Consider the following 22,823-nt stretch of genomic DNA (forward strand, 5'->3'; position numbering starts at 1 on the left):
CCCGGCTCTGTGTGGAAATAAACCTCGTGGAGCCAACCCTCGCCAAGCTGCCGGCCTTCTGTCTGCGGGGCCGCGTGTCCTCACGCGATTTCCATCCCTTTGCTTGGTTTCGAACCAACTTTAGGGGATTTCACAGAAAAAAAAAACAACGTGTCTCCCAGTCATTTAACGCAGGCCTCAGGGGAGGACGGAGCTATGGGGCCGTAACGGGTGCCCCCGGCCGCTCGGCCCACCACGAGGCCTCCCTCGCTCCGAGCTGCCCACTGGAGGCACAGGGCCACCTGTGAAGTTTTATTATAAAATAAAACTTTATTTTGTTCATTTTTGTCTCAAGATTCGCGTCTGGCAGCGGGGTGGAGGCAGCGGGGTTACGAGGCGTCCCTTGGTGCAAGCCACCGGCTAGAGGCGTGGAGCCGTGTGTGGAGAAAAACCAAACTTTATTTTATTTCACCAAACTTTATGTTACTTATTACGTTATTTTTATCTTATTTATCCACATCGGGGCCCTCTCGGATCGCCCGGCTGACAGGGGCACCTTGCCACCGTGGCACCCGCCTCCTTGGGGGAATTATGGCTGCGGTTTTAGGAAGGGATTAGGGGTGTTAGGATGGGTTTGAAGGTTTTTTTGGGGGTTAGGGATTTTAGGACAGGTTTGGGGATTCGGTGGGGGTTGGGGGTTTTAGGAAGGGTTTTGGGGTTTTAGGACGGGTTTGGAGGTTTTTCTTGGGGGGGGATTGGGGGTTTTAGGAGGGGTTTGGAGGTTTTTTTGGGGGGGGTTAGAACGGGTTTGGAGTTTTTGGGGAGAAGTTGGGGGTTTTAAGAAGGGTTTGAATTTTTTTAGGTCAGGTTTGAGTTTTTTTGGGGGGTTGGGGGTTTTAGGATGAGTTTAATTTGTTTGTTTTTTTTTTGGGTGGGGTTGGGGGTTTTAGGACGGGTTTGGAGGGGGGTTGGAGGTTTTAGGAAGGGTTTGGGATTTTAGGACAAGTTTGGAGGTTTTGGGGAAGGTTAAGATGGGTTTGTTTTTATTTGGGGGGAGTTGGGGGTTTGAGGACGGGTTTGGGGGTTTTAGGATGGGTTTGGAAATTTTTGGGGGGAGATTGGAGGTTTTAGGACAGTTTTATTTTGGGGGGGTGGGGGGATGGGAGTTTTAGGACGTGTTTGGGGGTCTTAGGGGTGCTTTGGGGGGCTGTGGGACACGCTCCCGGGTGGTCTCGGTGCCTTTGGGGCCGATGGGGCAGCGGGGGGGGGGGGGGGGGAGGGGGCACCGGGACCTCCACGGCGGGTGGGGGCGGGGCGGCTCTTGGAGGACCGCGCGCATCGCCCATAGAGACGGCGGGCTAGAGCGGCAGCCCCGCCGCTTCCGGCGGAAGCGAGCAGAGCGGGGCGGAAGCGGGCGGGGTGGCGGCCGGTAGGGTCCGGGCCCACCGCCGCCGGGCCCGGCGCCATGCGGAAATTCTTCCAGGAGATCAAGGCCGACCTCAAGTTCAAGAGCGCGGGGCCGGGCCAGAAACTGTCGGAACCGTCCCGGTAACCGGGCGCGGGGGCTGCGGGGGCCGGGCCGGTACTGGCGGGGGGGGGGGAGGCCGGGCCGGTACCGGGCACGGAGGGGGGAGGGGGAGGGGCCGCCGGGGCTCTCCGAGGGGCGTTGGGTAGGGGGGGGGGAAGGCGAACGGGGCCCGGCGGTGCCCTGGAGCTGCCCCCGAGCGGCCCCGGCCTCCCGCAGCGCCCCCAAGGAGAAGCCGAAGGCGGAGGCGGCGCCGAGGCCCCGCCAGGGACCGACCGACGAGGCGCAGATGGCGGCGGCGGCGGCGCTGGCCCGCATGGAGCTGAAGGGCAAGGCCAAGCCGCCCTCGTCGCAGGAGGCCATCAGGAACCAGGGTAGGGGGGCGCGGGGCGGCCCCGAGGCGGGGCCGGGCGGGGGGCTCGGAGCGGCTCGGGACAGCCCGGCGGGGAGCCCCGGGGGTGGGGAAGGGAGGGGGGTGTCCTCCTTCCGGGGGGAGGCTGGGGGAGCTGGGGCTTGGGGAGGAGGAGGCCGAGGGGTGAGCTCACTGATGGTTGTAAGTACGGAAAGGGGGAGGGTCAGGATGGAGCCAGGCTCTCCTCGGTGACACCCAGTGATAGGACAGGGGGCAGCGGGTGCCAGCTGGAACGCAGGAGGTGCTGCTTAAATGCGAGACAAACTTCTTCCCGGTGAGGGTGACGGAGCACTGGGACAGGCTGCCCAGGGAGGCTGTGGGGTCTCCTTCTCTGGAGATATTTAAGGCCCGTCTGGACGCCTCCCTGGGCAGCCTGCTCTAGGGAACTGCTTTGGCAGGGGGTTGGACCCGGTGAGCTCTGCAGGGCCCTGCCAACCCCTACAGTTCTGTGAGCTGAGCTCGGCCTCCTCTCTCAGTGTGGAGAGGGGTTTCCAGGCAGGCAGGGTTAGCTGGCCGGTGAAGCCGGCTCCTGGGGCTGATGACAAACCTCTCAGCAATGGGGTCACACACGCCCGTGCACTCCTGGGCCAGGAGCACAGCACCCGCGGGAGCGTCAGCTTCCCCGGGGCAAAGCTGCAGAGCTCTCTGCTGAACCCCTCGGGGTCTGCGCCCCTGCCCCTGTAACTGGGATTTCTCTCTCCTAGTGAGGAAGGAGCTCATGGCTGAGGCAGCTGCGAGTGAGAAAGGGGGCTCCACTGACAAAGAGGTACGAGGCACGCCGCTGCTCCCGGACCGCGTGAAACTGCGCGCTTTGGGAGTGCCGGTGTCCCCCTTCTGTGCAGGTGTGCTGAAACAAACTACAGAGCTTCCTTCCTCCCTTCAGATCCACCTTGTTCGGTCTCTTTCAGGACCTGGCGTTCCCAGACACCGAAGCGGCAGTCAGACCGTCTGTTTCGGGCGTCTTCTTCACCTGTCCCTTGACCGGTGCGGTTGTAAGGAGAGACCAGAAGGAGAAGCACATCCGAGAGGCCATCCAGCTGGTAAGGGTCTGCTGGCTGCACGCCTTTCCCTCCTTCCCTTTGGAACCCGTTCTGTGGCGTGGATCTCCTTGAGCAGCGCAGCAGTGACCTCGAGCCCTCTGCCTTGTAAATCTCCGCCCCGCGCTGTCCCCCAGGAGGGCGGCTCCCTTCAGGTGTTGCCTGAAAACGCCCCTGCCTTTGACTTACTGCGAATAGCGAGGCGGGGAGCTCTGACCCACGCGTAGGTCAGCTCCCCCCGTGACTAGCCTCTCTCCTTCTCCCGCAGTATTCTTCCACCGACCCCGTGGCCGCCTCCGTCCTGGAGATTCACACCTTCAACAAGGACCGGGAGAAAGTCCGCCTGGGCGTGGAGACCATGGCCAAGTGAGTAGGTGCTGGGTGCAGGCAGCTCGTGTCCCCCCCAGGAAGGTCAGCAGGCAGGTGCCCGGAGCAAGAAAACGCGGAGTCTGAAGAAAACCAAACGCAAACCCCTGACACGTCTGAGCTGGGTGGTGCTGTCAGGTGAAATGAGGTCAGCTTCTGCGCTGTTCCCAGGGGGCGCAGTAGTTCAGGAGGTTTGGGAGCTGCTGGCTGAGATCAGCCGCCCCCATCTACTGCCTGGCTGGGGCATAAACCATGTTATTTTACTTTCACTCCCTTTCACTTTCTTTCATCTCTTTATTTCTTCATTTTCACTTTATCTTTTTACTTTCTTTCAGCTCCTATCTGCGACACAACACTCTGAGCTGTCTCACTCAATGTGATCTTTACCCCTTGGGGTAGCGCGTCCTGAAGCGCCTGCTTCGATCCGTGAATTCCGTTCCTCTTTCCGCAGGTACTTGGACAACATCTACCTCCATCCAGAGGAGGAGAAGTACCGGAAAATCAAACTGCAGAACAAAGTGTTTCAGGTGAGACCACGGCTCCTGCAGCTGCCCTGCCTAGGGAACTCCTGGCCTGGAGCAGACCGCATTTCATTCTTCCCTTTTCTTCCAGGAAAGGATAAGCTGCCTGGAAGGGGTACACAGCTTTTTCCAGGCTGTTGGGTTTGAGACGAGGACGCTGCCTGTTCCGGGACAAGGCAAGCAATTTTAGTGTGTTAAGCTGTTTGAGCGGTGGGACGTCCCCGGGGCAGCCAGCTTCAGCTGCTCCAAGAGCTCCACGCTCCAAGGCAGTCACGTTAACAGCCCCTCACCCTGTCTTCTCCGTGATAAGGCCAAACTCTGTTTTCTGGAGCTCCTTATCCTTGTTCCTTACGCTACTCAAGTGATGACCGGGAGATTCGAGTCCTGTGCTTTGGGTTGCAGAGACCACAGAGGAGTACTACGTACTGAAGGAAGAGATGCTGACCCGGTTAGAAGACCTCAAGGACTACAAAGAGCAACTTCTAAGCTCGGAGCCAGTGCGGCCGCAGCTGGATCGCCAGCTCTGTGTCTTTAAACCCTCGCCTGAGGCTGCTCGGTTTGAGCTGCCAGACGACTTCTTCAACCTCACTGCAGAGGAGATAAAACGCGAGCAACGGCTCCGGTGAGTAGCCTCGAAGGGAGGGACCCGACTACCCAGGGGGCGTCCAGCGCCACCTGACGGCCTCGCGCCTCTCCTTCGTGCTAAAAACCACTTCATATCTAAATATCTAAAGGACAGAAGCAGTGGAGAAGGCTTCAATGCTGAGGACGCGAGCCATGCGAGAGAAGGAAGAACAAAGGGAGATGCGGAAGTACAACTACACCCTGCTACGAGTCAGGTTTCCCGACGGATACATCCTCCAAGGTAAAAGACTTCTTGCCCTTTCTCTCGTAGCCTAAGAGCTTAAATCATAGCGGGCTCGAGATGTGCGGACGCAGCTGATGGAATAAAGCAGCAGAACCGGGGCTGGGTAACACTTCTGTAATGACTCCTACCAGCTCTGAGCCCTCCGCCTGCCCCGGGCTGGCACCGTGAGCCAGGGCTGACAGAGGGAGGAATCTTGAGGCATTGTTAATTAAATGAGCTCTGCCCAGGCTGCTGCTAGCAAGCTGCACTTCAGAGATCAGTTTGTTAGAGTAACCAGCACGGGGCTGCCTGTGTGGTGTCAGCCTATACAACAGCATAAATCCTCTTCACATTTTGTAACGGAACTCCAGAAATAATTTCAGGCTTTCCTGGTTCTTTGTTACAGGCTGGCAGGGGTCTGCAACAATGGCAGGAACATTTTTCTTTGGGAATTCTACTTTTATACTTCAGTGAAATGGGGCTGGTTTTATGCCACTGAAGCAGTTCATGGAGTTAGCAGTACCAGAGCCCTGTGAAAGCTCCCACAAAAGGCTCCATTTGGTAAATGCCAGAGCCTCTTTCAGTATCTCACACCTCATTTTCTCATGGCAGGGACTTTTTATGCAAGAGAACCCGTATCTGTGCTCTACAGCTTTGTGAGAGAAGCCCTCAGAGATGACTGGCTGCCCTTTGAGCTCCTGGGACCTGGAGGGCTCAAAGTGACTGATGAGAACTTGGCCTTCAACGAGTGTGGGCTGGTGAGTAAGAGCCAGCACCTTGCACGGGCGTCTTCGTGTGAGAACAGAACCCGCCTTGTCAGGGTCAGCTGCTGCTCATAATTTAGGATTTGTCTTATGCTTTCAGGACTTGTGCTCTGGCCCTTTCTTTCTAAGCTCAAGCAAATAACTAATTACACAAAGACTTCTGGCTCAAGGCTAGGAGGCTGATGTGGAAGGAATTTTAGGGACCAAACTCTCTGTAGGAAGTGCAGGCTGCAGTAATTGCTGGCAGTTAGAGCAGTTAAGCATCCATACTGGCAAAAGACGGCAGAAATTATGAGCCCAGTACAGCTCTAGCCTAAAGCTTCCACCAGCAAGCCCAAAGCAGTGTCCCCTGTGGAGCTCCCTGCACAAATCCCTACTCATCCTTTTTGGTTAAAGTGCTCGTGCTAATTTTTTTCCAGCTCTGCGAACACACACAGCATGTTAGGAGGAGGTTAAAGCGTAGCATTGCCGGAGCTTGGTGACGCTGTCTTCTCTGTTCCAGGTGCCCTCAGCCCTCCTGACCCTTGCCTGGGACGCAGCGCTCATGTCAGACATCCAGGCATCAGGACAGGAACAGCCAGCGAGCCCCCTGAAACCAGAACTCCTCTCTAGGGTCCAGACGCTGTCTTGAAATAAAGGGGAATGGATTCAGTGGCAGTGGTTTTAGCCTGTTCCCTTCTGTTTCCGTACAGACTGGGGGAGCTTCCAGCTGTGCGACCTCAGAACCGACCGGGGTTTAGCTCTGCAGTGTGGGAGGCTAGAGATTGAGCCAGTGTACCCCAACCTTGCAGTCACTTTCCCAACTCAGTAACCAAACACTACGGCAGTCGTGCCCAGTAAAACACTTCCAGGACTGCTCTTAGTGGCTTTAGAGACCAAATTCCAGCAGTGACTGCTCAAGGTGTTTCCGAGATGATGAAGTACTGCTTCCCTCCCTTGGCGGAGGGAGGAGGTGTGGATACAAGGCTGGATTACGACTGAGCGAGCCTGGCTGTGGGCCTGGGCTTAGAATTCAGCTTTTCCTTTTGCTTTTGTGTGCACTGTAACTCCTATGGGAGAGAGTATATTTAGATAAAATCGTTTAGCCTAATTAAATGGGATATTTAAAGACTCAGCTTTGTTTAAAGTTCTTTGAACTGCACTGCTCTTACACATTTGAATTTCAGATGTGATCATCACATCACGTGCTGTGGCATCACACCTCTCTCTCACCTTCTTGCTTCAGGGCACCTGCAGACAAAGCGAGGGACAGCCTGGGAGGCTAAAACATCAGGAGCTATTTCTGCTGCCTTGTCCCACTGAACCTCAGACTACAGCTGCTATTTAGGGAACTCATTCATCAACTCACAAGCCTCATGAAAAATTAAAAAAAAGAAACACAGGAAGGTTGTTACATTCATTAGCAAGTCTGCTGCTAGTTCATTCCTTTATGCTTAAATCTTAAAGTTCTTCTGTGGGGTAGAAACCAGCTTTTATATACACATACAACTTCTGTTGCAGCCATGAGTACAGGAGACCAATAATCTGTCACTAAGCCTGGTATTACATGCCAGGTTGTCACAAAATAGGAGAAACAGCTTGCAGGTTTTTTTCTCTTCCAAAGGTAAAGCCTGCTCCTGTTCTCTGTAGCAAGACAGACCACAAGCAGGATAACAGAGAGCGCATAAATTCAAATATAATTGTACATCATTTATACCCAAGGGCATGCTATACAACATTATGAACAGAGAAATTCCCCAGAGGCATCACAATAAGCTTAGTTCAAAACCCCTCCACTAGTTTTAGAGATAACTTAGATACCTTCCATTACAAAGAAGTATCAAAATTTCAATAATGCTTTATTAAGGACAGATTAATACGCAATATTTTTAAGCTAAAAACTAAAGCTAAAAATTTAAGCTTCCATCTGGTCTGAAGCAGAACAAAGTGCTGTCTTCTCTTTACAAGAAATATGGAATACTTTCAAGTATCTTGTTCAAAGATACACAAGGTTTAAAATTTTCCTAAGTAATTCTACATACATACAGAGAAGTTAGTAGGCATTTAAGTCTCAAACTGTATTAGGTGGGCTGACCGTGCTGGTGTCCTGAGGAGCAGCAGTTGTGCCACTGGATGCTGAAGCTGTTTCAGTAACTGCCAACGTAGAATCTGCAAAGTAGAAAATGTTTTGTTTTTTAAACAAAATCCTCATTAAACCAGTGGAATTTGACTACTGCCACGCATACATGCTTGCAGTTTCAGCACTGGGTGACACCAATGCAGAGTAAGATTACTTCGAACCTAAAAGGGATCTCCTCCATCTTTTTAGCGCTTTAGAGCCAGGCAGAGCCGCTACCAAACAGCACCAGAGCCCTCAGCACAAGAAGCTGCAAGCCTGCAGGAAGGCTTTCACCCCACTGCAGTCATGGAAGAAGCAAAAGCAGCTTAAGATTAAACGCGAAGCTTCTTGCCAAACAGCTGCATTGTCTGTTAGGGAAGGGAGAGGACAGATCCAACACCAGCTCAGACAGAAAGGAGACCCAAGGTGTGCCTAGAACGGGTCAAACACCCGAGAATTTAATACTCTGGGAATATGCACAGGTCCTTATCTATCGATTAGAGGAGCTGCCCAACAAAAAAACCCACCACTTTGCTTAATTCAGGTTGGGCGAGTAGCATTGTGACCGAGCTATTGTGGAGCTGTAAGGAGGAGCTTGGAGGTTTTAAAAGTGATTTAGAGGGGCTGCATGTGGTTTGTGTTAAGCCATTGATCTGTATGATCAAGCACACGTATCTAAAGCCTCGCTGAGATGAAAGGAGCCGCTCCATTTCCTCATCCCACTGTTTCTGAATCTGCAGCCTGAAAGGATACACTATAGCAGGAGAGCTTTTGAAAACCCTTTTCCAAGAGATAACTGGGACACAAATATAAACAACTGCTTAGATTCTACCACAAAGCTGCACAGTGGTAATCAGAGTGCTCATGTGTCAAACATCTGAGAGCTTGGTTATTATCTGATGTTATTTCCTTCAGAACAGACACTTCAGCATGCACTTAAGACTTCAAGAAGGCAGCAAAGCTACACTCCAACCCTTGTCAGTCCTGGAGGAGCGCTGAACTGAGCGTGCAAGCCCCAGAGACCAGCCCTTCTCAGCAGCAGTTACCAATATTAAGTGGATCTGCTTATACTGATCCCAACGTTCACTTTTCTATCAGAAACAAGCAGTAACACTGGCAGGTGATTGCTATTCACAAGCGCTTTGCTTAGTCATTTGGAGGGAGAAAGGAAAAAGGGCGAGAGCAGATTAGAGAAAAGCGTGAAAATCAAAGAAACATCCAGAATAAATCATAAAAAGCACAAAAATATCCTGAACAAAACATCTACAGGAAAGAGCACAAAGCTTGGAGAAACTGTGGCAGAAAACCAGCACCAGGTTTAGCTACAGTCCCTGCTCCACTGTGCTCTCCCTTCTGGGAGCGATCGCCTGCCAAGGGACTGCTAGCAATGATTTTCCCACCTTTGCCTGGCTGTACATCCACAATTACGCAGTCGTCGTCATCCTCATCTTCCTCAGTGTCCGCCTGAAATCCATCCATGTCCATAGCTTCAGCCTAAAAGGAAAAAAAAAAAAGGTATCAGGTGCGTGACGGCGAGCTGACAGCGCTAGCACGAGACCCAGCGCAGCCAACGCCGGGTGGGGCTGCAGCGGTCACTCCTCACTACCAGCTGAGCAGGCAGGCATCACTGTAAGAACAACAACAACAAAAAAAGAGCGAGAAAAGCAACCCCTGGCTTCAGCAGACGTCGCCTTGTGGTAAAGGGCTTAGTCTGCGATGGCGCGTACAGCAGGAAGCACGCCAAGCTTCTGCTCCAAGATGTTCCCCTGGTACACAAAACAACGAGCAGCCCACACATCTGAAAGCGAGTTCAAACCTCAATTAAAATCCGACTCGGTTTTGTCCTTTTCTTTTTTTTTCTCCCCCCCCCCCCCCCCCCCCCCCACCTTGATTTCTTTTGATGCTATTTTGCTTCTGGAGATGGAAAGGGACTTTTGCCTGTCAAATATACGCTTGTTCTCTCCCCTGACTTTTCATCTTTGTCAGTCGGCTTTTATTCAGGGAGGGACGACAGTTCTTCCCTGGGTGACCCGATCTCAGGAGCAGCACAAACCACTCATTTTGAATCAGAAAAAAAAAAAAAGAACGCAAGGAGAAATGCCAACTGAAGTTGCCCAGCACTGAACAGCTCCAAGTTTTTTTTTTGTTCCTTTTTCTCTTTTCCTTTAATTGGAACCGTGGAATGAAAGTCTCTGAGGTAGACTTTGGTCCCTATCCACACAATTTTATAGAATCTCAGAATGGTCTGGGGACCATTAACCACAGGTTAAGGGGACCTTAAAGCCCATTTAATTCCAGACCAGAAATGGTAAGTTTACAGCTGTCGCTGAAGTCACACTTCTCAGATTCAGCATTCCCCTCCTACACACGTGTAGGTATTGCCCACTCGAAGGAGTTTTTCTTTCTCTGCAGCTTACGTAAGAGCACCTTTACTTACAAAAGCCCTGGAGTGAGCTTCACAGCAGAGTTCTACAAGCCACGGATAAGAGCAATCGGCAGGTCGAGGCTGTCAGGTTCTCCAGCTTCTCCACCAGCTGGGCAGGCAGGATGGGAGCTCAGTACCCGAGCAGCGCTGATTTAGGCACGGGGCACGAAAGGCTTCCAGGAGCCTGCCGCCTTTTCTCCGAGCTGCGCTGCACCACACCTCACAGGGGCAACCGAGGTGCTTCCGAGAGCTTTGGAGAATTCAGGCCAATGGTGCAACTCCACTAAAAACCTTTGTTTCGCTATTTCTGCTCAAGCAATTTGTTAGGAGCAGAATCTCCAGTGGGTGCCAAGCAGACTTTTTTTTTTTAAATCTCTGCCTTTATTTAGTGCATATGAAAAAACCCAAGCAGATGGAGTTCGGGGGCTGAACAGTTTCTCACAAATCTCTGATCCCTATCAGTGCTTGTACTTGATTGCGGAGCTTCTTCAGTAGAAGAGCCCCAGAAATTAAGGATAAAGTGGGAAAGAAAAGCATGAAAAGCCTCGTGTGAGGCTTTTCTCACCCTTGTCCACAGGGGATTATGAATAAATCCACTGAAGAGTGCAAACCAGTCCTGCCTGTAGGTTTGGAGGCTACCAGTTGCTAATACCAGGCTTCAGGATCTAAAGCCTCGGTCTTAAGTGCGTGACAGAGAATCACACAGCTAAAGCAGCGATCACGTACTTTTCAACCATCCTTTTGGATAATTAAGCTCTTAATGCTGTGTGTTCACCTCTGCTTTTCGGGGGTAACCACAGCAGGAAGGCCAAAACAAAGCTCAGAACTGGAAGAGCAACTACTCCAAATCCATCTCATTTGGTTCCTGTGATTTCTTTCTTTTTTTTTTTTTAAACCAGCTCTTGAAATCCAGCTTTATACACCATGGCGTAAGCCTGAGGCTTTACAGACTGTTAAGGGTTGAGCTGCAGCACCTAGGAATCACGTTTAATCGGCGCACATGCAACCGATGCAAGTCACCAGCCCTGGCTACACATCTGGCAGCCATACACACACAGAAAAACCTGCACGCAAATTACAGCCAGCTGTAAAACCACAGCCAAGCAGACACTCCGACTATTCACGGCTTGGAAGCAATCGCTGCCAAACAGCAGAAAGTAGAAGAACAGCAGGAGAGCAACGTTTCAAATGAAACAGGCCAAGCTACAGGGCGAGAAAAAGAAAGCCACCTCTTTAGAGGTGCCCAGTTTCACTTTTTCCCCACAAATTGGGTCTTTTTGTCTGAAGCGTGGTTTCTAGAGCTCAATATCTTGATTCTGATGGCAGCTCTAGGCCAACCTAGGAGGCATGCCAGACCGCTCGCCTACTGAGGATGCGCAGCTACGTTCCCACCGCCCTTTATCGGGGAGAGCGTTGCCAAAGCAGCTCACCTGTTCAGCACCCCGGGGCCTTTTCATGAATTTCGTGATGCACATGCTTCCAGTGGGCTTCCTCTTCACCGGCACAGGCGTGGTCTGCACGAGTGCCGTGCCCGGCACGCTGCCACTGTCCTCCTTTCCCGAAGAAGGGACTTGGGTGACGTAGTTCCACTGACAAGGGACAGGGAGGTGCTCCTGATCAAAACTCTTCAGCACCTCCGAGTGGACGTACCAGCACATCCTGTATTCGGGTCTCTTCTCATACACAGAGTTCTCGGAAATGATTCGCTTTAGCCTGGCTTTGGAAGGGACACCGCTGTCCTCGCCAACAGGCGTCTGCGGCCGGGACGCGTGGGGACTCACAGGGCTGGTGTCTCCGCAGTCGGCAGCCGCGGTCACGTCGCTGAACAGTCCTTGCCGGCAGCACTCCTGGAACTCCTGGATGATCACTTTGCTCCCGTTCACGTTCCCGTGGAGCAACGGCAGCAGCTGGCCGAGGACTGCAAAGAAAAGGTTGCACAAAGGTTGTGGGGAAGACTCAAAGGTGAAAAAAAGCCAGGCTGACATAACCCATCTGTGCACAGAAGACGACAAATAGGTTGAGATTTTAGGTATGGGATTGTAACAGGAGCTGAACCTGATACAGACGCATCAACCTCAATAAGAGTTGACCCAAAAGTGAAAGTCCCAACCCCTCTTATAGCCTTTTCATAAATCATTTGCATCCTCGCGTTAACTACACAGAGGACTGAAATGTCTCTCACAAACCAAATCCTCTCTCCCTGAAGAATCCACGGGTAAGCGGGCTCAAGCTCTTCCAGTAAGTGATCCTAAATCCAAGCCTACCAAAGTCTTGTTGGCTTTGTTTGCTTGATTATCTGAAGGAAGAGTTTTTGGAGGAGTAACTAAGGCCCTATGGGGTGCCATGACAGAAAACTCATTTTCAAGAGATCTCACAGAGATTACTTGAATTTCAAATGTGTCATAAGCAGGTCATCCTGACATTATAACTTGAAACAAAATTCCACTATCTCAAAAGCAGAGCACAGCAGTGCATAAATGCAATTACTTAGCCCTTTATGTCTTACTTTGTTGATCTTTTGCTCTTTTTTTGCTACATTTTTGTATCTGCTGGTCTTCCTCTGCAAGGGGTAAATCCAGGATGCATGCTGTGAACTGCTGGAGAACCTTCAGGTCTGCGTTTGTGCTGCTGTCGTTCTCTGCGCTTTCCCAGACGCAGCCAATTTTCACAGGCTGTAGAACATGAAACCTCTTCCCCTTGGCCATCAGTTCGTCCCACTCCTTTGCTTTCAGCTTTTGACGGACCTTCTGATTCTCTGGATCACACTCCTAAAGCCGCAGGTGAGAAAGAACTTGATACAAGCATCCCAGGAAAAAAAAAAGTTCTTTAAAACCCGGTATCTTTAGTGTGTTCCCCGAGTTACACAAGTCTGCTCACGCAGACCAGAGCTGAGTTACGTCCCTGCCTACACGTCAATATTTAATGTGTTTTACACTGGAGGCATAGATGGAAATCCAGTGACAACCAGTTCACTTACTTCTGTCACTCCTTCATCTTCAGATAGGTACCCATGGGGTACAAAAAACCCATCGTCGTCATCTTCATCCTCTCCCTCCTCTTCATCGTCCTAAAAATAAACTTTGCTTTTTAGAAGTCACACCGACAAGCGCAATTGTTCCCCAAAAGCTCTTTTTCCACCACACAGAAACCTCACCCCTTCGCTATGGGAAAGGCTTTCTCCAGGTTCCTCCTCTTCCCACTCTTCATCGCTATCTACTTCGTAGTCCAGTAGTTTCTAGAATGAAACACACCAATATTCCACTTCTGTCAGTCTGAGGGTATGATGCTAGAGCCGGGCGTTCCAAAACTCAATAGCAAGAGGGAACATGCAAGTGGATCAGAAATCCCAGAGAACAGGTGGACGTGAACACCATATATTCACTTCAAGAGCATAAAGGAAGAAAAGAATTTGACTACGTTGCCTGTAAGATACTTACGCAGTCCTTTGACCAAGGATTCCTGGGACGGATCGTAGTGGTTCTCTTGTTCCAAGTGCCCCAGTATGCAGGACGGTGATTCTCACAAAACTGCAGAAGTTTCATTCTACCAAACTTCCCCCTTTCAGGAACGGCATCTGTTTTGCAGTTAGCCACTACCACCACATCGCTGTTGAAGCAAAAGGACTGTCTTCAGTACTTACAGAATGCTCCCCTGATGCTCACGAAAATAGCTTTTAGAAAGTTTCAGCTCAGCCAGGACACCAACCCAGGGCTTGAGCTCGTTAGAACAGGCACTCACAACTGGCTTGCAAGAACAGGAGTTCCAGACAAGCTCCCACCCTCCTTAACCACGACACTACGTGCAACAGCAGCTCTGCCTTGGCTATCTGTTTATTTTTTAAAACTATGCAAGATGAACACCACTAAGACAAGTAGTGTCCAGTGCCAAAATGGAGCTGCCTGAAACATTATATAGAATGAAGTCCACATTATAACACACTTTCCCCATGAAAATAAATCTCAGACAAAACAAGTACCAAAAGAAAAACTGCGTCTCTAATATTAGTATAAAACTACTTTGAAAGCAATCTCCTCTTCATTATACAAAAGCAAAGAAAAGCCCCAAGCCAGACTGACCTGTTTACTATGTCAGTACTGTTATTGACAAAAGTAGGTCCAGTTTTACGAGGTTTACGACACTTTAGGTCTCTCAAGAAAGAAACTTCGCTATTCTGTGCGCGCAGGAGCTGATCCAGCTGTTCTAAGAGGTCTGAATCGAGGGCAATACGACAGAGGGGAGCTAAGACCATGTTCTCCTTAATTTCGAAAGGAGCAAACTTTCCACAAGAGCCAGCAAGAATCTGAAAGAGTAAGTGAGGATTGTTAGGGTCTGAACACCTGAGAAACTGTAGTACCAACAGATAAAACATACACAAGTCTAAGACACCACTTTACTGATGTTTGATTGACAATGTGGGTTAAGCCCCTCCAACAGGTCTTAAGTAAATTTAAGTCTTCACAGCCAACGTAGCAGAAGACAAAGTTGAGATTTTTACTAATGCAACAACAAACTTCTTTTGCCATCTCTGCTCTGGTCACAGACTTTTTTTTAAACCCTCTACGTTTTTAAGATTAGGAAGCAAGAAATGTTAATGCTTTGTGCACCAAAGAAGCTCTAAGAGACAGATCTGAGGAAAATCAGTGTACGTGTAAGGTGGCCAACAAAAATACAAACACCTCACCTTTGGGGCTTGCGGAGTCTTTGGTTTCTGGAAGAATCTTGTAATCTCTGCTTTCTGTGCATTAATACGCTAAAGTCAGAACAAAAATGCAAACTATGAACAAAGATAGGACAAGGCCTTATCATTCAAAGTGAACTCAGGCATGACCCAGTGTCAAATCTAATGAGGTATAAAACAAAGTTCAGTTATTTACCAGCTCCCGTAACTCAATAAAAAAGTAATCGCTTTCTGTAACACACCTACGTGGATTCCAGCGTCATTACTAAGACAAGGGGTGGAGTTCATTTACAGGCATTGGAAAAAAAATAAAAACAACAAAAAAACAGATGCAGGAAGAACTGAACAGATAAATCAGGTACACCAATATCTACAAACAAAACAGGCAAGAAACCTGCACAATGCAAGTGGTGGAGCAGCACCACCAGGTCCAAACGGACACGCTCGTTCCCAAGCAGCAGGACAGCGTGAGGGGCACCAATGCAGGGTACGCTGCTTGGAGAACTTCCGAGAGAGCAAAGCAGTAAATGTGGAAGTCATTGTGAGCAGCCCAGCAGCACTCAGCAGGATGCCAGGGAGCCCATTAACAGCATTTCACCGGAACAGAAGAGCTGAGAGAAAGCATTTACCTTTTCTTCTTCTTTTAACCGTTTCTCCTCTTCTTTCTTTCTCTTCTCTTCAAGTTTTGCCCTTAAATACAAAATTCATTTCAGTTGTCACAAACCACAAAGCATTTACTTGAGCTGAGAAGCCCTGTACCTTGACCATATCACACCAAACAAGACAATAATCTGTTAATTCAGCCAAGAGCCACACTTGGTTAAATGCCTAAGACTCTTTTCATTCCTTCTAGAGCAAACATTGACCTGTTTTAGCCACAAAGTAGCTAGGCTGCTTCAAACCCTCCTCAATAGCAAGAGGAGGCATTTATTTACTATGTTATCGAGTTACAAATGACTTCCTCAACAGACAGGCCACCGGTGCCAGCAAAACGCAGCCAGGAGCAAGCCTGGTCACGAAGGGAAAACTCAGTGGAGCGTGACAGCTCTTTTCAGCCATTTCAGATCAGAAGCCCAGGTCAGTCTGCAAGCAAAAAGCGGTGTAGTAGAGCTGAGCCTACATTCTGGCACAGTCTTTCATCGCTTAAAATAAATTCCGTGACAAAGAGGCATTGTTGTTTGATTGGTACAGCCCCTGAAAGTTAGGGTGCGCATGCAGAGGTGCTCACATAGTTACACATTATTCCCCACGGCCTGTAGGAGCCACACCACTTACTCTAAAGCTTCCTGCCTCTCCTTGCGTTTCTCTTCCTTCACTCTCAACTTCTCAGCTTTTTCCTTTTCTTCTTTTTCTTTCTTTTCTCTCCTTTCCTTCTCTTTCAACTCTTTCTCTTCCTCTTTTTTCTTCTTCGCCTCTTCCTTGGCTCGCTCCTTCGCGGCTTTTGCCTCTTCCTTCAGCCTTCCCTTTTCCTCCCTTTCCGCTTGTAGCTTCTGCAGCTTGTCGGCACGCTCCTGGTCCTAGTTCAGAAAGAAGCCATTAAGCAGGTGGCTTTTCATGCACAGTAGCTGCTGGCAGACAAACATGAGTAAAAATAAGGATGCAATTTTTCCAGCTGAGATGCTACAGCGGATTCTTGCACCCAGTGCCTGACCTGCAACAGTTTTGAGCTCGTGCAGGACATGTTATTAACCGCAGCTACGTGCTGCTTCAGCTAGCTCAGCCCTCTTGTACTGATCTCGTACTCTTTCTGAAGGCATTAACTTCTTCCCCTAAAAACAGACATTCTCACTTCCTAAGCATCAAAGGACGCTTTGTACTCGCTCTGTATTTGAGTCATCTTCGTTATCAACGTAGTATTGGGGAAAGTTGCACAGGAGAGAATTTTTATTACTTTAAAAACATAGCAGATTGTTTCCAAAGAGTATTTTGGAAACACACACCCCGTGAGCTAAGCTGTCGTGCTTTTCTACCTGTGCATGCCTGCCATTATATAAATTCAAAGAGTGAATTTATAAATTTGAAGAGTGAATTTTATCTGATTGTGTTATCAGCCCACAAGGATTTTCTGACTGCTTTTCATGATCTCAGGCAGTAACACAAGTCTCCAAACACTGGATTGTGCAGCTGCTTTATTAGGCTTGAAACTAACCAAAAATGCCGCTTGTGGCAGTTCGTTTCCGATAAGCAGGCAGTGAGAGGGGCTGGGAGCTTTTTTAAGGGGTACTGTGGGAACAACGGGGGAAGATTACACAGCAAGCGTCTCCATTCACAGTATTTCATCCCCTCATTATGGCTCTACCGACACATAAACGAGAACGTGGCACGCTTACTAAAAATGACAGAATAGAGGAAAATAACTCCCCTATACCGTAGGCCTTGGTAATTCCACCAGGAAACTAGGCTGTGGCTGTGCTCAGACACACAAGCGCCCTTATGGTGTATTTCTAATTTCTTTTTGTTTATTTCACATCTTAGCTTCCTTGGCAGCACTGAGAGGACTGAATGGCATCGCAATGCGCCGCTGACACAACGTTGGCAGTCATTTGAAAGAAGCATCATTGTCAGAACTGAGTCACGGCAGTCAGTGAAAATCCACCAGGTAGCTTTGGGAAGCGCTGCAGAGCTGGCAGCGGGGCTGGCAGGTTGGTTTGCTTTTCAGCACAATAAAGCTTCCACTCTCAACGCTCTCACATGCCGCTGTTTATATAAATATACGTTACATAAATCAGGGAAGAACGCCGCAGATTGGAGTTCTATATGGGGCAGTGCGAAAAGCAAGCACCCTAGCACGCTCAGCCACTTATAACTCCCAGAAAAAAAACGCAACAGACCAACTTTATAAACCAGTTCCTAAGAAACATCAGAAGAAGCCAGAAGCCCAGGCCTTGCTAGCTGCAGCGAAAACAACAGGCAGCTCCTCAGCCTGCAGAGCCCACTCCTACAGAGCTGCCTGCTCAAGAGCTCCATGTGACGCAGCAGCTTCCTTTAGATTTAGCATTTCACAACTGGAAGCGGAATGGACGGAATTATTACAGCACCTTGTCGTTGTGGAACAGACTTTTCTGCCTAGCAAACCCAGACCGCGGCTTCAGCGCTTCCAGCGGCTTCCAACAGTTTCCTCAGCAAGCCCTAAGAGCAGCAGCCCGTTCGCCTCACGTACTAACGAGGAGCAGACACGGTTTTGTGGCTCAAAGGCAGAGGGGTGAGAACGGCGAGGCAGGAACCAGCCCTAACCGAAGGCTCCTGAGGGTCTCACCTGTGTCTGTCCGCCTCGCGGGCTGCACCTACTCTCTCTGGAAGGGTTTGAAAAAAAAAAATATATATATATCTCAAAAAGCACTTTGACAAGCAGGCAGCAACATTTACAGTTCCTTAATATCTTCCTGAAGTGCCCAGGAATGCAGTGCAGGCCACCCACACGTCATTATGTATGCATTAAGGAGCTTTGGAACACGCTGAGCACTTTAACTGCATGCATTAAGGTTCTTCCATATTCATCAGTCAGGAAAGCCAGGAAAAGAGATGTTTTAAGTGGACCAAAATGAAACGCAAAGGGCTTTGCTTACTATTCAACGCAAAAGCACAGCAGGTTAGTTTTCTATGTCAGTGAAAATGCCTTACTCTTTGCAATCTCAGCTTCTCCTTCTCCGCAGAGCTTTTGTGGAATTTCTGAGGTACCTGAAAACACAAAATGCAAGTTTTAGAGATCCACGTCACTTCCTCTTCACACGACACTAAGAGTCCTAAAAATCCAGCAACCTTCATCTGAATTACCCTTACATTACTCTTTCAGATCAGTATATTCAGCAACTTCACAATTCCTTCGGTATAGGATGTAAGAATACAGTTCAGGCATATCTAATCTCACTGATTTACATTTAGGCCTGAACACGTCTAACTGTTTCAGTTTACGTTAAGCCCTCGTATTACCAAATTTTGCATAAACAAATCCCTCTGGTTTCTCAGCCCTGAAGTATCCCTCGCAGTGTAACACCACGTGCATGAAAACAAACAGAAGCTACAGCTGCTACAAATCACAGGAGCATGACAGAGGGCATAACATTTAATTATAGCAAAGTCACTTCCTTTGAGTAAAGTTTAGGGTTTTTTTTCTGATCCTACCACTTACAATTGCCAGGATATTTGGCTAGAATTTCCTGAATACGAGGACTTTTCACGTTTTATCTTCTCGTAATCATAGCCCTCTGACTCCTCCGCTAGTATCAGCGTATCAGCCCTAAAGTTCCCAACAGGTCACACTTGTCATTTCTCCTCAAGCCATTATTTACAGGGGGGGAAAAAAAGAAAAAAAAAGGCTGAAAGGTACTTGGTGTCTGAATAGCAAACGGTGCTGTTCATTGACACGTTAGGTCTTTGACCAGTCTGCATTTCAGCAGATTCTGGCTTGGTTTCTCATATCCACCCCTTCCTTTTCTCCTGCCATTCTCAGCAGAAGGTAGAATGTTTGTCCCTGGGATTAAGAAACTAAAACAGACAAAAAGCTTTATTTTCTATACTCGGACATCGAGGTTTACACGGTGCAAAGCTGCATCAGGAGATCCTGCACTTATCTGATGGAAGTAAGAGTTCTTTTAACTAGGAGCTTTCAGTTATCAAAGCTGTTTCCACCTTGAAAAACAAACAGACGAGGACAGACAGCTACAGATCGATGCACACACTTCCCATTTCAGCAAACAGAACGTGAGCTGTCTCAGATCATACTTCACACCACGAGAAACCAATAACTCGGCTGCACTGCCAGGTTACATCAGGAGTCAAGTACTTTTTTTTTTTTTTGGTTCTGCTATACTGGAAATATTCCACGTCTACTTGAGTTTGTGCGCGCACTTTAAAGAAGTCAGATTTCAAATTTTAACAGCCCAAAACCAGGTAATGCTTCTCAAGAAAATCCACGCCACAGAAGAAAGACCGATCGCGTTGGTACCTCGAAGTCCCAACTAACTCGTTGATATCTCCTCCAGGCCAGCGAGCTCTTCCCTCGCCTCTGGTACAGTCTCTCCCCAAACCCCCGGGGGCTAGCTGATAAAAATCTTTCTTAAAAGGCTTCAGAGAGCAGAAGGCAGTTCTCGTGGGATGACACGAGCAGCAAGGCGACACCTCTGCAGCTCAGAATCCCTTCCTCATTTTTCCTCTAATGATGTGGTTGAGAAAAAACAACAGGACTGCCAGCCACCCCCGGCCTAACTTCAGGCGAGGCCTGGCTGCTCTGGGAGCGCTCTGTTCCTGAGTTTGACCACTGGGCCCTCACCAGAGAAATCCCCACTTCGCACCCCGCTGATTTACTCCCAAGAAGCCTGTGCGCTTCCTAACTGCTCAAGTCATGGCCGTTTCAGCCGTCCCTGCAGATATCACTGCCTTTAAAACCTTCCTCTTCGGTTCAGCACCAAGTCATGATGCTTTGGGGGTCTCTTGCTAAGAGGACAGGCCCTAAACTGAAACGAAACCCGCTCGCAGCCACCCGGCTCGCGCAGAGCCCTCGCCACGGAGGTGTCCCTGCTCACGCCCCAGCCTTCCCGGGCCGACAGCACCGCAGGAGCTCTGCCTCCTCTACGCGCGGCGACTTCTCGCAGCACGCCCCGTGCTCGCTGGTGCACACTCACCAAGATGGCTGACAGCATGGGCTTTGCACACTTAACTCCAAGGCAGCCTCACTCGGCTTGTCCTCAGACAGATAAACGCAGCTCCGTCAACACATCGAGGTTCCACCTAAGATGTTTTCTATCCCCCAGTCTGAAAAGTTCAGAGCTCAAGAAGTATTTGCACTGACTGGTGCTGAAGCCTACCCCGGGTTAGCGTTCTCTCACAGTGTTACAGCAGCTCAGAGAGGACAGGATGGAGGCTGTGAAACCTCACCTATTGGACACATATCTTTGAACACCGCTCACATCCCATTTACCAAAACATTAAGCATGCATTTCACGCCCGCTTTATAAGAAATGAAACTGTAATGGAGTTTAAAGTTGCCTTCCTGCCGTGCAAATGTAGCAGCTCTAAGCCAAGATCTAAATCTTAGAGCTACACAATTTAAAAGGAGTCAAAGTGGCAGTAACTCAGTTACATTATTAACTAAACAGACACCACCTGCCATACGCTTCTCACGATCTTATTCGTCCTTCTCAGGGCAATCACTGGAAACCGTACGACCTAGCTACAGTGTCACCATTTTTAAAGAGCCCAAGAAAAGAGACCAACCTTCCTAACAGGCGTTGAGAAAGCTAAAGGACTAGTATTTCTCTTGGGTTCTGCAGCAGGCTGTGCCTCGGGGGAGCTCACAGAGGGAGAGCTTAACGAGGAATTAGTAAGTACAGAGTCTCCTTCATAGGATGATTCCGCAGTCTCGTTCTCTGATGTGACGCTTCCGTCCAGAGAAGTGACCTGGGGAGATCTGGCGGTCATAATATCCTCCAGGAGCACTACGGGCATCTTCCCCTCAAATATGATATCCTTCAGTTTGCCCTGATTAACCCTCGCGTTTTCCAAGTCGTTGCATTTCGTTAACCCAGAACAAGACTGGATGCCATCTACCAACTCTTCCTCTTTACTTGCTACAGCTTCACGCTGCGCATCAGTCCCCCCTGAGTCGTCCATTGGGCTATTCTGGGTGGAATTCGGGCAACTCAGTTCGTTCGTTTCTTTTCCTAGCGTGCCATTAGTTATAGCTACGGATGACGACGCTTTAGAATCAACAGAGTCGGCACCATCGCTTAGTCTATGGCTAGAGTCACTTGCAGGGTCAATAGCGACTACAATTCCATCTGTGCTATCCTTTGTGTTTTTCTGGATAAAGTGATCTAACGGACCCTTTCCGTTAACAAGCTGGGGAACAAAATTCACGTCTGAGTTCAGCTGGCAGTCGTTCTCCACGTTGTCCACGGAGGCACGCGACGCATCTGCAGAGGGATCCGTACTCGGACCAAAACCGCTTTGTGAGCTCTTCACTTTTTTGACCTCGGGATCCGCGTCGTACTTCTCCTTCGGCACGGGATTCAGGCGTTTGAACGGCAGGCGGGCTGAAACAAAGAACATTCGCCTCTTTAACCACGGCGTACAGGCACTGGGACAGGGAGAGGGGGCGAGAAAAGGGAAGGAAGACCCGAGACGCCCGACGGGGCGCTGAGCACGGGACTGGGAGCCGGCCGGGCCCGGTTCGGTGCCGCGGGGGCTGACAGGCCGCCCGCCTCGTGGCCGGCGCTACGCTTCCCGGAGCCTCACCTTGCACCAGCTTCCGCGGGGGGCCGACGGCTTTGTCTCTGCACTCCATGGCTGCGGGGGGAGAAAAGCACAGCGCGGTGAGGGGCTGCGAACACCCAGCCCCGGTTCTGGCCCCGGTTCCGGCCCCGGTTCCGGCCCCGCACCCCCCCTCCCCCCCCCCGCCACAACCAGGACAGCGGCGAGCCCAAGGCACGGAGCCTGCCGCCCCCCCAAGCGCCGCAGCCCCCTCAGGCCTTCAGGGACCGGCGCTCCCCGGGGAGCAGCGGCCTGGCCGCAACCGGGACCCGCTGGACCGGGCCCGAGCCCGCTCCCGGGGCCTCCTTTGTTACCTCACGGAGGCCTCGGGAAGGCCCCGGTGGCCCCGGGCCCGCCCCTACCTGCCATGGCGGGGCGTCACGGCCCTTCCCGGCGGCGGCGGCGGCCGAGGCCGAGCCGAGCGGCCCCGAGCGGCCCCGAGCGGCCCCGGCCCGTCCGGTCCTGCCCCGGCGGCTCCCGCTCGTATTTGGCGGGAGCCGGGGCGACCCCGCGCCTGAGCGCGCTGATAGGCGGAGCGCGCCCACGTGACCCGCCCTTCCGCCCGCTCCGCCCCTCCGCGAGCATTCCGCCTCATTGGCCACAGCGGGCGGCGCAGCTGATTGGCCGCCGCGCTTGTCGCTCCGAGCGTGTGGAGGCGCTGATTGGGTAGCGGGGTGGGGGGGAAGAGGGCGGGCGGGGTGGCCGCAGGGAGGCCGCAGCACGCGTTCCGCGGGGGTGGGCGGGGCCGCGCGGCGCGCCGGGCCGCCGCCGGGCCGGGGCCAATGCGCGAAATGGCGGCGGGCCGGGCGGCGCTGCCGCGGGGGCTGCTGGGAGTTGTAGTCCCGGAGGCCACGCGAAGGCCTACCGCCCGGGGCGCCTCGCCTACGGCCTCCCAGCGGCTGCGGGGCGGCCCCGAGACCCCC

At 50.8% G+C, this 22,823-nt stretch overlaps 2 protein-coding genes across 3 annotated transcripts; one reads left to right on the plus strand and one right to left on the minus strand.

Annotated features, from left to right (window-relative positions):
- Nucleotides 1-1,354: 1,354 nt before the first annotated feature.
- Nucleotides 1,355-6,565, plus strand: UBXN6 (UBX domain protein 6). 2 transcript variants are annotated; one of them, XM_080566175.1, is made up of 11 exons: nt 1,355-1,527; nt 1,724-1,878; nt 2,621-2,682; nt 2,825-2,956; nt 3,222-3,319; nt 3,771-3,846; nt 3,932-4,016; nt 4,243-4,462; nt 4,575-4,705; nt 5,300-5,445; nt 5,954-6,565. In XM_080566175.1, exons 1-11 carry the CDS (start codon nt 1,445-1,447, stop codon nt 6,080-6,082), a joined length of 1,317 nt encoding a protein of 438 aa, XP_080422301.1. In that variant the 5' UTR covers nt 1,355-1,444; the 3' UTR covers nt 6,083-6,565. The 2 variants fall into 2 exon arrangements, with proteins under 2 accessions (XP_080422301.1, XP_080422302.1); XM_080566176.1 differs by lacking the exon at nt 1,724-1,878 and having other exon boundaries at nt 1,357-1,527.
- Nucleotides 6,566-7,268: 703 nt separating this feature from the next.
- On the minus strand, nt 7,269-22,457 carry CHAF1A (chromatin assembly factor 1 subunit A). Its single transcript, XM_080566168.1, has 15 exons — nt 22,263-22,457; nt 21,886-21,936; nt 20,866-21,683; nt 18,274-18,330; nt 15,928-16,169; nt 15,282-15,342; nt 14,656-14,724; nt 14,051-14,274; nt 13,412-13,580; nt 13,129-13,209; nt 12,952-13,041; nt 12,481-12,742; nt 11,405-11,892; nt 8,950-9,043; nt 7,269-7,599 (listed from the first exon to the last, which is right to left on the minus strand). Exons 1-15 carry the CDS (start codon nt 22,267-22,269, stop codon nt 7,502-7,504), a joined length of 2,811 nt encoding a protein of 936 aa, XP_080422294.1. The 5' UTR covers nt 22,270-22,457; the 3' UTR covers nt 7,269-7,501.
- Between the last annotated feature and the right edge of the window lie 366 nt (nt 22,458-22,823).

This window comes from Anser brachyrhynchus (assembly GCF_964034855.1).
Source record: "Anser brachyrhynchus genome assembly, chromosome: 23".
NCBI classification, from domain to species: Eukaryota; Metazoa; Chordata; class Aves; order Anseriformes; family Anatidae; genus Anser; species Anser brachyrhynchus.

What these genes read in the sequence shown, in the direction of transcription:
- UBXN6 (XM_080566175.1), top strand. Translation starts at nt 1,445, where the DNA reads ATGCGGAAATTCTTCCAGGAGATCAAGGCCGACCTCAAGTTCAAGAGC. An exon ending in GGAGGCCATCAGGAACCAGG is followed by an intron (nt 1,879 to 2,620) that starts GTAGGGGGGCGC and finishes TCTCTCTCCTAG; the next exon opens with TGAGGAAGGAGCTCATGGCT. An exon ending in GGGGCTCCACTGACAAAGAG is followed by an intron (nt 2,683 to 2,824) that starts GTACGAGGCACG and finishes GGTCTCTTTCAG; the next exon opens with GACCTGGCGTTCCCAGACAC.
- CHAF1A (XM_080566168.1), bottom strand. An exon ending in CCCGCGGAAGCTGGTGCAAG is followed by an intron (nt 21,684 to 21,885) that starts GTGAGGCTCCGG and finishes TCTTTGTTTCAG; the next exon opens with CCCGCCTGCCGTTCAAACGC. An exon ending in AGTACTGACATAGTAAACAG is followed by an intron (nt 13,581 to 14,050) that starts GTCAGTCTGGCT and finishes TTGCTTCAACAG; the next exon opens with CGATGTGGTGGTAGTGGCTA.